Raw genomic sequence first — 14,072 nt, forward strand, 5'->3', positions numbered from 1 at the left:
GTGTTAGATTGAAAAAGGAAAATTGAATCCATTATGACTTAATCTGATGAACTGCTAATTAATAATTATTCATAGAGTGGTATTAAATGACATAAAATATGATTTATTTTCTTTGATTCCTCTTTCCTCATCCAGCCAATATAATAACTTGGTAAGGCTACCAATTCTTGAAATCATCAGTGTATCATTTAATCATAAACATGCATAATCTTGACCTGCGGATCCCGGCCCGCAGCGGCTCTCTGCTCCCAGACCCTGTGGGAAAGAGGCGGTGGCCTGGTCAGGTGGGCACTCCTAAGGCTGCAGAGCAGAAGAGACCACCAACACTGCCCACCCCTGCCCACATCCCTGGCCCAAGAGGAAACTGTATAAGGCCTCTGGGCTCCCGTGGGGGAGGGCCCAGGAGCGCCAGGACACCTGCCTGAGACACCTCCAGAACCTGAAGGAAACAGACCGGATAAACAGTTCTCTGCACCCAAATCCCGTGGGAGGGAGAGCTAAACCCTCAGAGAGGCAGACACGCCTGGGAAACCAGAAGAGACTGCACTCTGCATAAACATCTCGGACGCCAGAGGAAAACACCAATGGCCATCTGGAACCCTGGTGCACTGAAGCTCCCGGAAGGGGCGGCACAGGTCTGCCTGGTTCCTGCCGCCACAGAGAGCCCGTGGGCAGCACCCCGCGAGCGAACTTGAGCCTCGGGACCACAGGTAAGACCAATTTTCTGCTGCAAGAAAGCTGCCTGGTGAACTCAAGACACAGGCCCACAGGAACAGCTGAAGACCTGTAGAGAGGAAAAACTACACGCCCGAAAGCAGAAAACTCTGTCCCCATAACTGACTGAAAGAGCGGAAAACAGGTCTACAGCACTCCTGACACACAGGCTTATAGGACAGTCTAGCCACTGTCAGAAATAGCAGAACAAAGTAACACTAGAGATAATCTGATGGCGAGAGGCAAGCGCAGGAACCCAAGCAACAGAAACCAAGACTACATGGCATCATCGGAGCCCAATTCTCCCACCAAAACAAACATGGAATATCCAAACACACCAGAAAAGCAAGATCTAGTTTCAAAATCATATTTGATCATGATGCTGGAGGGCTTCAAGAAAGACATGAAGAACTCCCTTAGGGAAACACAGGAAAACATTAATAAACAAGTAGAAGCCTACAGAGAGGAATCGCAAAAATCCCTGAAAGAATCGCAAAAATCCCTGAAAGAATTCCAGGAAAACACAATCAAACAGTTGAAGGAACTAAAAATGGAAATAGAAGCAATCAAGAAAGAACACATGGAAACAACCCTGGATATAAAAAACCAAAAGAAGAGACAAGGAGCTGTAGATACAAGCCTCACCAACAGAATACAAGAGATGGAAGAGAGAATCTCAGGAGCAGAAGATTCCATAGAAATCATTGACTCAACTGTCAAAGATAATGTAAAGCAGAAAAAGCTACTGGTCCAAAACATACAGGAAATCCAGGACTCAATGAGAAGATCAAACCTAAGGATAATAGGTATAGAAGAGAGTGAAGACACCCAGCTCAAAGGACCAGTAAATATCTTCAAAAAAATCATAGAAGAAAACTTCCCTAACCTAAAAAAAGAGATACCCATAGGCATACAAGAAGCCTACAGAACTCCAAATAGATTGGACCAGAAAAGAAACACCTCCTGTCACATAATAGTCAAAACACCAAACGCACGAAATAAAGAAAGAATATTAAAAGCAGTAAGGGAAAAAGGTAAAGTAACATATAAAGGCAGACCTATCAGAATCACACCAGACTTCTCGCCAGAAACTATGAAGGCCAGAAGATCCTGGACTGATGTCATACAGACCCTAAGAGAACACAAATGCCAGCCCAGGTTACTGTATCCTGCAAAACTCTCAATTAACATAGATGGAGAAACCAAGATATTCCATGACAAAACCAAATTTACACAATATCTTTCTACAAATCCAGCACTACAAAGGATAATAAATGGTAAAGCCCAACATAAGGAGGCAAGCTATACCCTAGAAGAAGCAAGAAACTAATCGTCTTGGCAACAAAAGAAAGAGAATGAAAGCACACAAACATAACCTCACATCCAAATATGAATATAACGGGAAGCAATAATCACTATTCCTTAATATCTCTCAACATCAATGGCCTCAACTCCCCAATAAAAAGACATAGATTAACAAACTGGATACGCAACGAGGACCCTTCATTCTGCTGCCTACAGGAAACACATCTCAGAGACAAAGACAGACATTACCTCAGAGTGAAAGGCTGGAAAACAATTTTCCAAGCAAATGGTCAGAAGAAGCAAGCTGGAGTAGCCATTCTAATATCAAATAAAATCAATTTTCAACTAAAAGTCATCAAAAAAGATAAGGGAGGACACTTCATATTCATCAAAGGAAAAATCCACCAAGATGAACTCTCAATCCTAAATATCTATGCCCCAAATCCAAGGGCACCTACATATGTAAAAGAAACCTTACTAAAGCTCAAAACACACATTGCACCTCACACAATAATAGTGGGAGATTTCAACACCCCACTCTCATCAATGGACAGATCATGGAAACAGAATTTAAACAGAGATGTAGACAGACTAAGAAAAGTCATGAGCCAAATGGACTTAACGGATATTTATAGAACATTCTATCCTAAAGCAAAAGGATATACCTTCTTCTCAGCTCCTCATGGTACTTTCTCCAAAATTGACCATATAATTGGTCAAAAAACGGGCCTCAACAGGTACAGAAAGATAGAAATAATCCCATGCATGCTATCGGACCACCACGGCCTAAAACTGGTCTTCAATAACAATCAAGGAAGAATGCCCACATATACGTGGAAATTGAACAATGCTCTACTCAATGATAACCTGGTCAAGGAAGAAATAAAGAAAGAAATTAAAAACTTTTTAGAATTTAATGAAAATGAAGGTACAACATACCCAAACTTATGGGACACAATGAAAGCTGTGCTAAGAGGAAAACTCATAGCGCTGAGTGCCTGCAGAAAGAAACAGGAAAGAGCATATGTCAGCAGCTTGACAGCACACCTAAAAGCTCTAGAACAAAAAGAAGCAAATACACCCAGGAGGAGTAGAAGGCAGGAAATAATCAAACTCAGAGCAGAAATCAACCAAGTAGAAACAAAAAGGACCATAGAAAGAATCAACAGAACCAAAAGTTGGTTCTTTGAGAAAATCAACAAGATAGATAAACCCTTAGCCAGACTAACGAGAGGACACAGAAAGTGCGTCCAAATTAACAAAATCAGAAATGAAAAGGGAGACATAACAACAGATTCAGAGGAAATTCAAAAAATCATCAGATCTTACTATAAAAACCTATATTCAACAAAACTTGAAAATCTTCAGGAAATGGACAATTTCCTAGACAGATACCAGGTACCGAAGTTAAATCAGGAACAGATAAACCAGTTAAACAACCCCATAACTCCTAAGGAAATAGAAGCAGTCATTAAAGGTCTCCCAACCAAAAAGAGCCCAGGTCCAGACGGTTTTAGTGCAGAATTCTATCAAACCTTCATAGAAGACCTCATACCAATATTATCCAAACTATTCCACAAAATTGAAACAGATGGATCACTACCGAATACCTTCTACGAAGCCACAATTACTCTTATACCTAAACCACACAAAGACACAACAAAGAAAGAGAACTTCAGACCAATTTCCCTTATGAATATCGACGCAAAAATACTCAATAAAATTCTGGCAAACCGAATTCAAGAGCACATCAAAACAATCATCCACCATGACCAGGTAGGCTTCATCCCAGGCATGCAGGGATGGTTTAATATACGGAAAACCGTCAACGTGATCCATTATATAAACAAACTGAAAGAACAAAACCACATGATCATTTCATTAGACACTGAGAAATCATTTGACAAAATTCAACAGCCCTTCATCATAAAAGTCCTGGAAAGAATAGGAATTCAAGGCCCATACCTGAACATAGTAAAAGCCATATACAGCAAACCAGTTGCTAACATTAAACTAAATGGAGAGAAACTTGAAGCAATCCCACTAAAATCAGGGACTAGAAAAGGCTGCCCAGTCTCTCCCTACTTATTCAATATAGTTCTTGAAGTTCTAGCCAGAGCAATCAGACAACAAAAGGAGGTCAAGGGGATACAGATTGGAAAAGAAGAAGTCAAAATATTTGCAGATGATATGATAGTATATTTAAGTGATCCCAAAAGTTCCACCAGAGAACTACTAAAGCTGATAAACAACTTCAGCAAAGTGGCTGGGTATAAAATTAACTCAAATAAATCAGTTGCCTTCCTCTATACAAAAGAGAAACAAGCTGAGAAAGAAATTAGGGAAACGACACCCTTCATAATAGACCCAAATAATATAAAGTACCTCGGTGTGAATTTAACCAAGCAAGTAAAAGATCTGTACAATAAGAACTTCAAGACACTGAAGAAGGAAATTGAAGAAGACCTCAGAAGATGGAAAGATCTCCCATGCTCATGGATTGGCAGGATTAATATAGTAAAAATGGCCATTTTACCAAAAGCGATCTACAGATTCAATGCAATCCCCATCAAAATACCAATCCAATTCTTCAAAGAGTTAGACAGAACAATTTGCAAATTCATCTGGAATAACAAAAAACCCAGGATAGCTAAAGCTATCCTCAACAATAAAAGGACTTCAGGGGGAATCACTATTTCTGAACTCAAGCAGTATTACAGAGCAATAGTGATAAAAACTGCATGGTATTGGTACAGAGACAGACAGATAGACCAATGGAATAGAATTGAAGACCCAGAAATGAACCCAGACACCTATGGTCACTTGATTTTTGACAAAGGATCCAAAACCATCCAATGGAAAAAAGATAGCATTTTCAGCAAATGGTGCTGGTTCAACTGGAGGTCAACATGTAGAAGAATGCAGATCGATCCATGCTTATCACCCTGTACAAAGCTTAAATCCAAGTGGATCAAGGACCTCCACATCAAACCAGACACACTCAAACTAATAGAAGAAAAACTATGGAAGCATCTGGAACACATGGGCACTGGAAAAAATTTCCTGAACAAAACACCAATGGCTTATGCTCTAAGATCAAGAATCGACAAATGGGATCTCATAAAACTGCACAGCTTCTGTACGGCAAAGGCACTGTGGTTAGGACAAAACGGCAACCAACAGATTGGGAAAAGATCTTTACCGATCCTACAACAGATAGAGTCCTTATATCCAAAACATACAAAGAACTCAAGAAGTTAGACCGCAGGGAAACAAATAACCCTATTAAAAAATGGGGCTCAGAGCTAAACAAAGAATTCACAGCTGAGGAATGCCGAATGGCTGAGAAACACCTAAAGAAATGTTCACCATCTTTAGTCATAAGGGAAATGCAAATCAAAACAACCCTGAGATTTCACCTCACACCAGTGAGAATGGCTAAGATCAAAAACTCAGGGGACAGCAGATGCTGGCGAGGATGTGGAGAAAGAGGAACACTCCTCCATTGTTGGTGGGATTGCACACTGGTACAACCATTCTGGAAATCAGTCTGGAGGATCCTCAGAAAATTGGACATTGAACTGCCTGAGGATCCAGCTATACCTCTCTTGGGCATATACCCAAAAGATGCCCCAACATATAAAAAAGACACGTGCTCCACTATGTTCATTGCAGCCTTATTTATAATAGCCAGAAGCTGGAAAGAACCCAGATGCCCTTCAACAGAGGAATGGATACAGAAAATGTGGTATATCTACACAATGGAATATTACTCAGCTATCAAAAACAATGAGTTTATGAAATTCGTAGGCAAATGGTTGGAACTGGAAAACAATAACGAGTTTATGAAATTCGTAGGCAAATGGTTGGAACTGGAAAACATCATCCTGAGTGAGCTAACCCAATCACAGAAAGACATACATGGTATGCACTCATTGATAAGTGGCTATTAGCCCAAATGCTTGAATTACCCTAGATGCCTAGAACAAATGAAACTCAAGACGGATGATCAAAACGTGGATGCTTCACTCCTTCTTTAAAAGAGGAACAAGAATACCCTTGTCAGGGAAGAGAGAGGCAAAGATTAAAACAGAGACTGAAGGAACACCCATTCAGAGCCTGCCCCACATGTGGCCCATACATATACAGCCACCCAATTAGACAAGATGGATGAAGCAAAGAAGTGCAGACCGACAGGAGCCGGATGTAGATCGCTCCTGAGAGACACAGCCAGAATACAGCAAATACAGAGGCGAATACCAGCAGCATACCACTGAACTGAGAATAGAACCCCCGTTGAAGGAATCAGAGAAAGAACTGGAAGAGCGTGATGGGGCTCGAGACTCCATATGTACAACAATGCCAAGCAACCAGAGCTTCCAGGGACTAAGCCACTAACTAAAGACTATACATGGACTGACCCTGGACTCTGACCTCATAGGTAGCAATGAATATCCTAGTAAGAGCACCAGTGGAAGGGAAAGCCCTGGGTTCTGCTAAGACTGAACCCCCAGTGAACTAGACTGGTGGGGGGAGGGCGGCAATGGGGGGAGGGTTGGGAGGGAATACCCATAAGGAAGGGGAGGGTTGAGGGGGATGTTTGCCCGGATACCGGGAAAGAGAATAACACTCGAAATGTATATAAGAAATACTCAAGTTAATAAAAAAATTTAAAAAAACATGCATAATCTTTTAATCTCAAAGAATTAATATTTAAGACTTAAAACAGTTTTATATATTTTTATTTTAGGACAATTTTTAAATATTAAGAAAAACTTACTTGTACAGTTGGGCAAATTTCCAGACCATGTTCCGTTGGCAGTACACTGTCTAACAGAGGGTCCTGAAAGGATATAGCCTTCCATGCATGAATAGATGACGGAACTGGAAAATGTGGTACCATCAATTCGAAAGACTTTCCCATTTGCTGTTGTTCCTGGATTACCACATTGCACAGCTATAAAACAAACAGTTAATGAGTATGTTTAAAAGTAATACAAACAAAAATCCTTCTGCAAAGTCTTAATGACAAATCCCTTTATCAAGTACTATACTTCTCCAAACTTGGCAGTGAAATATCAGATTTATGCACCTGCCTACCTACTTCCTAGAACTAGGTCCATTTACATAATTCTGCCACCTCTCATTATTCTACTCAAACTTTAATTTATTAGTGACTTCATGAAATCACTGCAGAGATCAGAGCTTCCTGATTTACTATTGTCACAGGAAATAGCCACATGGACACACACAGAGATATATTTAATGACCTTATCTGTCATAGCCAGAAGCTGGTAACAACACAAATATTCCACAACAGAAGAATGGATACAAAAATATGGTTTATTTACACAGTGGAATATTACTCAACTATTAAGAGCAAGGATATCATGAGTTTTGCAGGCAAATGGATAGAACTAGAAAATACCATCCAGTGTGAGGTAACTCAGACCCAAAAGGACATGGTGTGTACTCACTAAGTACATAGTAGCCCCAAAAGTACAGAAACCCAGGATAAAATTCACAGAACTCCAGAAGGTTAACAAGCTGAAGGGCCCAAGGGAGGAAGCCTCAATCCCATTTGGGGGGGAGAAGAATGCAATCACTGGAGCAGAGGCGGGAGGGACCTGAGGGGATAGCGAGGGGAAGGGGGTGACATAATCAAGTATTGGGGGGAACAGGAGTGAAGCCTTGGTGGCCAGTAAAAAGAATGGACACAGGTAATCTTGGGAGGAAGAAGGTGGAGGGACCATCTAGAATGTACCAGAGTCCTGGGAGGTGGGAGTCGCTCAAGGCTCAAAGTGAGGGACCTAAGATGAAATGCTTAGCAATGTGGAGAGGGGACTTGTAAAGTCTATCTCTACTTGTAGAGTAGAAGGGCAGGTCATCATCAAGTGTGGGATGGGGTTGCCATTTCACGGTCAAGTGTTTTGACCCAGAATTATTCTTGTCTAAATGAATTGCAGGGACTGGAATGGTGAAGAGACTGAGGGACGGAAGTTTCAGTGATCATCCCAAATTGGGAACCAGCTCACAGGAGGCCTCAAGCAAGGTGGGAGACTGTTACTGATGCTGTGGTATGCTTACAGACAGGAGCCTGGCATGTCTGGCCTTCAAGAGGCCCAACAGACTCATGTGCAGATACATGCACCCAACCAATGGACAGAAACTAAGAACCCCTATGTTTGAATTGGAATAAAAAGCTGGAAGAAGCTGAGAACAGTGGTCTCAACTAACATGGTAACCTTATAGGAGGACCAGCAGTCTGAACTAACCTGGATCTCTCAGACACTGGGCCAGCAAGCAGGCAGCATACACTAGCTGATATGAATTTTCCTTATGAATATCGATGCCAAAATATTAAGATTCTCAAAAACAGAATGCAAAAACACATCAAAATGATCATCCATCATGAACAAGTAGGCTTCATCCCAGGGATGCAGGGATGGTTCAATATATGGAAATCAATCAATGTAATCCAATATATAAACAAACTCAAAAGAAAAAAACAAACACACGATCATCTCATTAGATGCTGAGAAACTATTTGACAGAATTCAACACCCTTTCATGGTTAAAGTCTTAGAAAGATCAGGTATTCAAGGACCATACCTAAATATAATAAAAGCAATATACAGCAATCCAGTAGCCAAAATCAAACTAACTGAAGAGAAACTTGAAGCAATCCTACTAAAATCAGTGACCAGACAGGCTGCCCACTCTCCCTACCTTTTCAGTGTAGTACTCAAAGTCCTAGCCAGAGCAATTAGACAACAAACAAAGGCCAAAGGGATACAAACTAGAAAGGAAGAAATCAAAATACCACTATTTGTTGATATGTTAATATACTTAAGTGACCCCAAAAGTTTCACCAGAGAGCTCCTAATCCTGATAAAAAAGTTCAGCAAAGTGGCTGGATATAAAATTAACTCAAACAATTAACTATCCTTCCTCTACTCAAAGGATAAGCAGGCTGAGAAAGAAATTAGGGAAACAACACATGTAACAAATAATGTAGAATACCTTGGTGTGACTGTAAACAAGCAAGTGAAAGATCTGTGTGGCAAAACTTCTAGTCTCTGAAAAAAGAAATTGAAGGGGATCTCAGAAGATGGAAAGATTTCCCAAGCTCATGGATTGGCAGGAATAATATAGTAAAAATGGCCATCTTGCTGAAAGCAATCTACAGATTCAAAGCAATCCCCATCAGAATTCCAATTCTTCATAGACTTAGAAAGAGCAATTTGCAAATTCATTTGGAATAACAAAAAACCCAGGACAGCAAAAACTATCTTCAACAAAAAAAGAACTTCAGGGAGAATCACCATCCCTGACTTCAACCTGTATTGCAGAACAATAGTGATTAAAAAAAAAAACAACAACAACTGTATGGTATTGGTACAGAGACAGGCAAGTAGATCAATGAAATAGAATTGAAGACCCAGAAATACTGCCCCCCCACACACACCTATGGTCATTTTATCTTTGACCAAAGAGCTAAAACTATCCAGTGGCAAAAAGATAGAATTATCACCAAATGCTGCTAGTTCAACTGGTGGTCAACCTATAGAATGCAAACTGATCCATTCTTATCTCCTTGTACACAGCTCAAGTTCAAGTGGATCAAGGACCTTCAAATAAAAAGAGATGTACTAAAACTAATAGAAGAGAAGGTGCCTGGAACACATGGGCACAGGGGAAATTTTTCAGAACAAAACATCAGTGGTTATGATCAAAATTCACCAAATGAGACCTCATAAAATCACAAAGCTTCTGTAAGACAAAGGATATTTTTAATAGAACAAAATGGCAATCAACAGATTGGGAAACGATTTTTACCAATCGTACATCTGATAGAGGGCTAATAACCAACATATACAAAGAACTCAAGAAGTTAGACTCCAGAGAACCAATTAATCCTATTAAAAAGCGTGGTACAGAGATAAACAAAGATTTCTCAACTGTGGAATATGGAATGGCAGAGAAGCACATAAAGAAGTGTTCAACATCTTTTGTCATCTGTGAAATGCAAATCAAAACTACCCTGCGATTCCACCTCACACCAGTCAGAATTGGTAAGATCAAAAAACTCAGGTCATAGCAGATGCTGGCAAGGATGTGGAGAAAGAGGAACACCCTCCCATTGTTGGTGGAATTGCAAACTTGTAAGACCACTCTGGAAATCTGTCTGGCTGTTCCTCAGAAGATACAGAGGCAGATGCTCAGAACATACCGATGTGTATGCTAGCAGCCAACCACTGAACTGAGAACAGGGTCCCCAGTGGAGGAGTTAGAGAAAGGGGTTTGATGGGGTTTGCAACCCCATTAAGAACAACAATATCGGGCCTGGGGATTTAGCTCAGTGGTAGAGCGCTTACCTAGGAAGCACAAGGCCCTGGGTTCGGTCCCCAGCTCTGAAAAAATGAACCAAAAAAAAAAAAAAAAGAAAGAAAAAGAAAAACAATATCAACCAGTCAGACCTCCCAGAGCTCCCAAGGACTAGACCACCATCCCAAAAGAACACAGGGATAGACCTAATGGCTCCATCCACATATGTAGCAGAGGATGGCCTTGTAGGGAATTAATGGGAGGAGAGACCCTTGGTCATGTGAAGGTTGGATGCCCCAGTGTAGGGGAATGCCGGGGAGGGGAGGAGGTGAGACTGGGTGGATGGGTGGGTAGCACCCTCATGGGGGCAGGTGGTGGGGTGATGGGATGGGGTTTTCTGGAGGGGAAATCAGGAAATGGGATTACATTTGAAATGTAAATAAAGAAAATATCCAATAAAAGAAAAGAAAAAAGAAAAAGAAGCCTTAGACACATATACAGCCGAAGACTGCCTGTTCTGGTTTCAATGAGAGAAGCTCTTAACCCTTGAGAGACTTGAGGCCTCAGGGAGTAGGGAGGTCTGGTCAGGTGGGTGTGTGTGGGGGTGGGGTGGGGATGTCCTCTTAGAGATGGGAGTGGAGAGTATGATAGGGAGTGGTCTGAGGGTGGACTGGGAGGGGGATGGTGACTGGACTGTGAAAAATGTTTAAAGAATAACAACAATAATGGAAATCTTTTGACTCAATGAAGTTGAAAATCAGACTGAAGTATGTTAAGCACTTTCCATATATTTAACTTTGACATGAGATTACCTTTGCACTCTGGCTGCCTCCCAGTCCAACTGCCATTCGATAAACATGTTCTTTCTTCTGAGCCATAAAGAATGTATCCAGTATCACAGGCAAACCGTACAGTGCTTTTCGTTCTAAAATCACTTTCCTGTCTGGAGCCATGACCAGGCGTGCCTGGATCCCCACATGTACCAGTGGTGTCACCTGCATGCAGCAAAGTTCAAATTAATTTATTATGATATGTATTGATTTTGTTCACCATTTTCACCAATAGCTTAGTACGCATTTGTTATATACATGCTATTTTTACTTAATTTGACTGAATAAAAATGTCAATAATATCTCCCACCTGGCTGTACTCATATGAAGAAAAAGCACAAATAATGGTTTCTGACTATTGTGTTATTTTCGTTATTGAAGATTTGTAGATATAAATAGTTACAGGTATTTCATTATAATTCCCACAATATAGTTAATAATAGAATGGATAAAAATTTGTAAATGACAAAAATATGTACTTAATGGAAAATGTATTTATATAAAATTTTTTAAAAAATGTGGCTAGAGTGATTACATAATTCATTCTCTGAATTGTCTTATGATTAATAATCTTTTGGCTATTCTGGAACTGCTGTGAGCTAGAACAATATAAACAATATAATAGAATTATTCCAATGAATTACATTTTAGCCCTTTTAAATTTCCTCTCGCAAAGTCTGTTAGCAAAGAGTTAGCAACTAGCTGATTTCTTTTTCCTCTATGAGAATATAGAAATAAATTGTAAGCATCCTAGAATTAAAAGCTGGGAACAAATTTCAAATAGAATTTCCCTCATCACTGTCAGCACAAGGTTCTTGTCCTTTGCTTTCAGTATTAGCAGTTTCTCACTCTCTACACTACTTCAATATTTCTAAACACAGTATACACATTCATAATATAAAGATACACATGAACAGAGAGACAGAGAGAGAGAGAGAGAGAGAGAGAGAGAGAGAGAGAGAGAGGAGTTGATTGTGATGGTACTTAAAACTTTCATGTGTTTTCTAGGTGGAATCTATCCATAAACTTCTGTTTTTAAATCTAAAATGCAATGTTAATTACTACAGGCATTTCAGGCATTTTAGACTATTATATTACTGTTTAACATATAAGCAGTTTATTCTTCCCTTCAATACTAGGCTTTTAATATACTGTATAAAGATGAGGAGGATATTTGTATGGCTGGTCTTCTGGAAATTTACTTATAATGAGTAAGTTAAAGATAAGACTGATCATCATGGAAGACAGTTTTAGAATTACACTAATTTGTAGGTTAAATTTGAAGTCCCAATCACTGCCATGATTTAGAAGATTTGAACTCAACCACTTCACTTTTCTCACTTCTAAATAGAAAACAATATAAAACTCTTCCTAAAATTATCTATTACAATCTTTACAAAATTGAATCATGTAAAAGGTTTAATATGTAAATTTAGAGAATTATGGGAAAAGAGTATCATATCTAGGTAACAGATGAACATAAATAGTACTGACAAGAGATCTATTCTATCTCTAACAATGTTAGGATATTTCTAAAGAAAGTAATAGGTTATACATTGTCGTAAAATGCATTACATACTATATTAATGGGTTATTAATTAAACCTACATTTTATTTTCATTAATTTAAAGATAACTGTTATAGTTATAATGAATAAATATATATTATAGTAATAATAGATAAATAAGTTTGGTATTGATAAATAGCTTTCATAATACTCGTTTGGTCATTGGAGTTTAAAGCATTTAGATTTTGTTTTTAATTTGCCACTAAGTAAGCATTGCTTAGAAAGAAAGAGAAATGAATTCTGATAAACATTACTCCTGTACCTTTTCAAATTTGGTTTGTACTAAAATAAAATATCTACAGAGTCCTTATGAATTTGTACTGAAACATATCCTAAAATCACTTAGCTGTTTACATAGAGCACGGGTACAATCCAAAACACACACTTGAGAATTAGGATGTTTCTCAACTCTTGGCTCATTACCCCTTTGTAGAGTACAATAAACCCTTTGTAAAGATTACTTATTAGCTATCCTACATATCAGATATTTTTGTTAATAATAATAGTAATAATAACAACAACAATAATAGTAGTAAAAATAATAGTAACAAAATTACAGTTAAAAATTAGCCCCCAAAATAATTTTATGGTAAGGAGTAACCAAAGAATGAGGAACTGGGTTAATGGGTCATTGTATTAGGAAACTGAGAACCATTGATATAGAAAATTAGCATTCCTTTGCTGCTTGATTTACATTCCCTTACAAGCATTCACATAAATGTTTTTCGGTCTTCACTCACAAAATTTTTAAGAGGGATGTTGATGTCCTTAGAGTATGCTGTATGGATTAGTAATCATAGTAAATTTCTGCCATACACAGTTCCATTCCACTGGTACCTGAACAATGAGGTTGAGATCCACTCCAATGTCCATTTAGCTGGCAAGTCCTGGATGCCTGGCCTAGAAGAGAACGCTTTCCTGTGCAGGAATAGTGAACTGTTGACCCAAAAGTATACTTCTCTCCAGACAGGACTGCATTAGGAGGAATGCCAGGGTGTCCACAGTCAATCACTACAATACATAATTTTTGAATATAAAATTTTTTTATATCTCCTATCGAACAACCTGAATCAGCTTGTTTATAAGATAAAAGTACATTTTCTACTCCAACATGTCAAAGCATTTTCCAGCCAGTACTCTGAAGACTACATGTGACCAAAGTCAGGTATGACTGCAGATGGACACAAAATCAGAAATTTACTTAAAATATTCTGAAATTTTCTTTCCTTTTAATTTACGTGAATTTGATCAGTACTAAACTGTATACTTTGCAGATGACAGATTCAGTTGGAATGCCAAAATGTTAATTTAAATATTATTAAGATGAA

At 39.0% G+C, this 14,072-nt stretch overlaps 1 protein-coding gene across 1 annotated transcript in view; it reads right to left on the bottom strand.

The window, feature by feature from the left end:
- Csmd3 (CUB and Sushi multiple domains 3) overlaps positions 1 to 14,072 on the bottom strand; it is a 1,310,498-nt gene that overhangs the window by 44,911 nt on the left and 1,251,515 nt on the right. The window contains exons 57-59 of the mRNA XM_087559497.1: positions 13,582 to 13,755; positions 11,160 to 11,342; positions 6,800 to 6,976 (exon numbers count right to left, since the gene is read on the bottom strand). Of these exons, the coding sequence (XP_087415623.1) occupies positions 6,800 to 6,976; positions 11,160 to 11,342; positions 13,582 to 13,755 (534 nt within the window). The remainder of the gene's footprint in view (positions 1 to 6,799; positions 6,977 to 11,159; positions 11,343 to 13,581; positions 13,756 to 14,072) is intronic.

This window comes from Rattus norvegicus, chromosome 7 (genome assembly GCF_021556685.1).
Source record: "Rattus norvegicus strain SHRSP/BbbUtx chromosome 7, alternate assembly SHRSP_T2T, whole genome shotgun sequence".
Taxonomy (NCBI): Eukaryota; Metazoa; Chordata; class Mammalia; order Rodentia; family Muridae; genus Rattus; species Rattus norvegicus.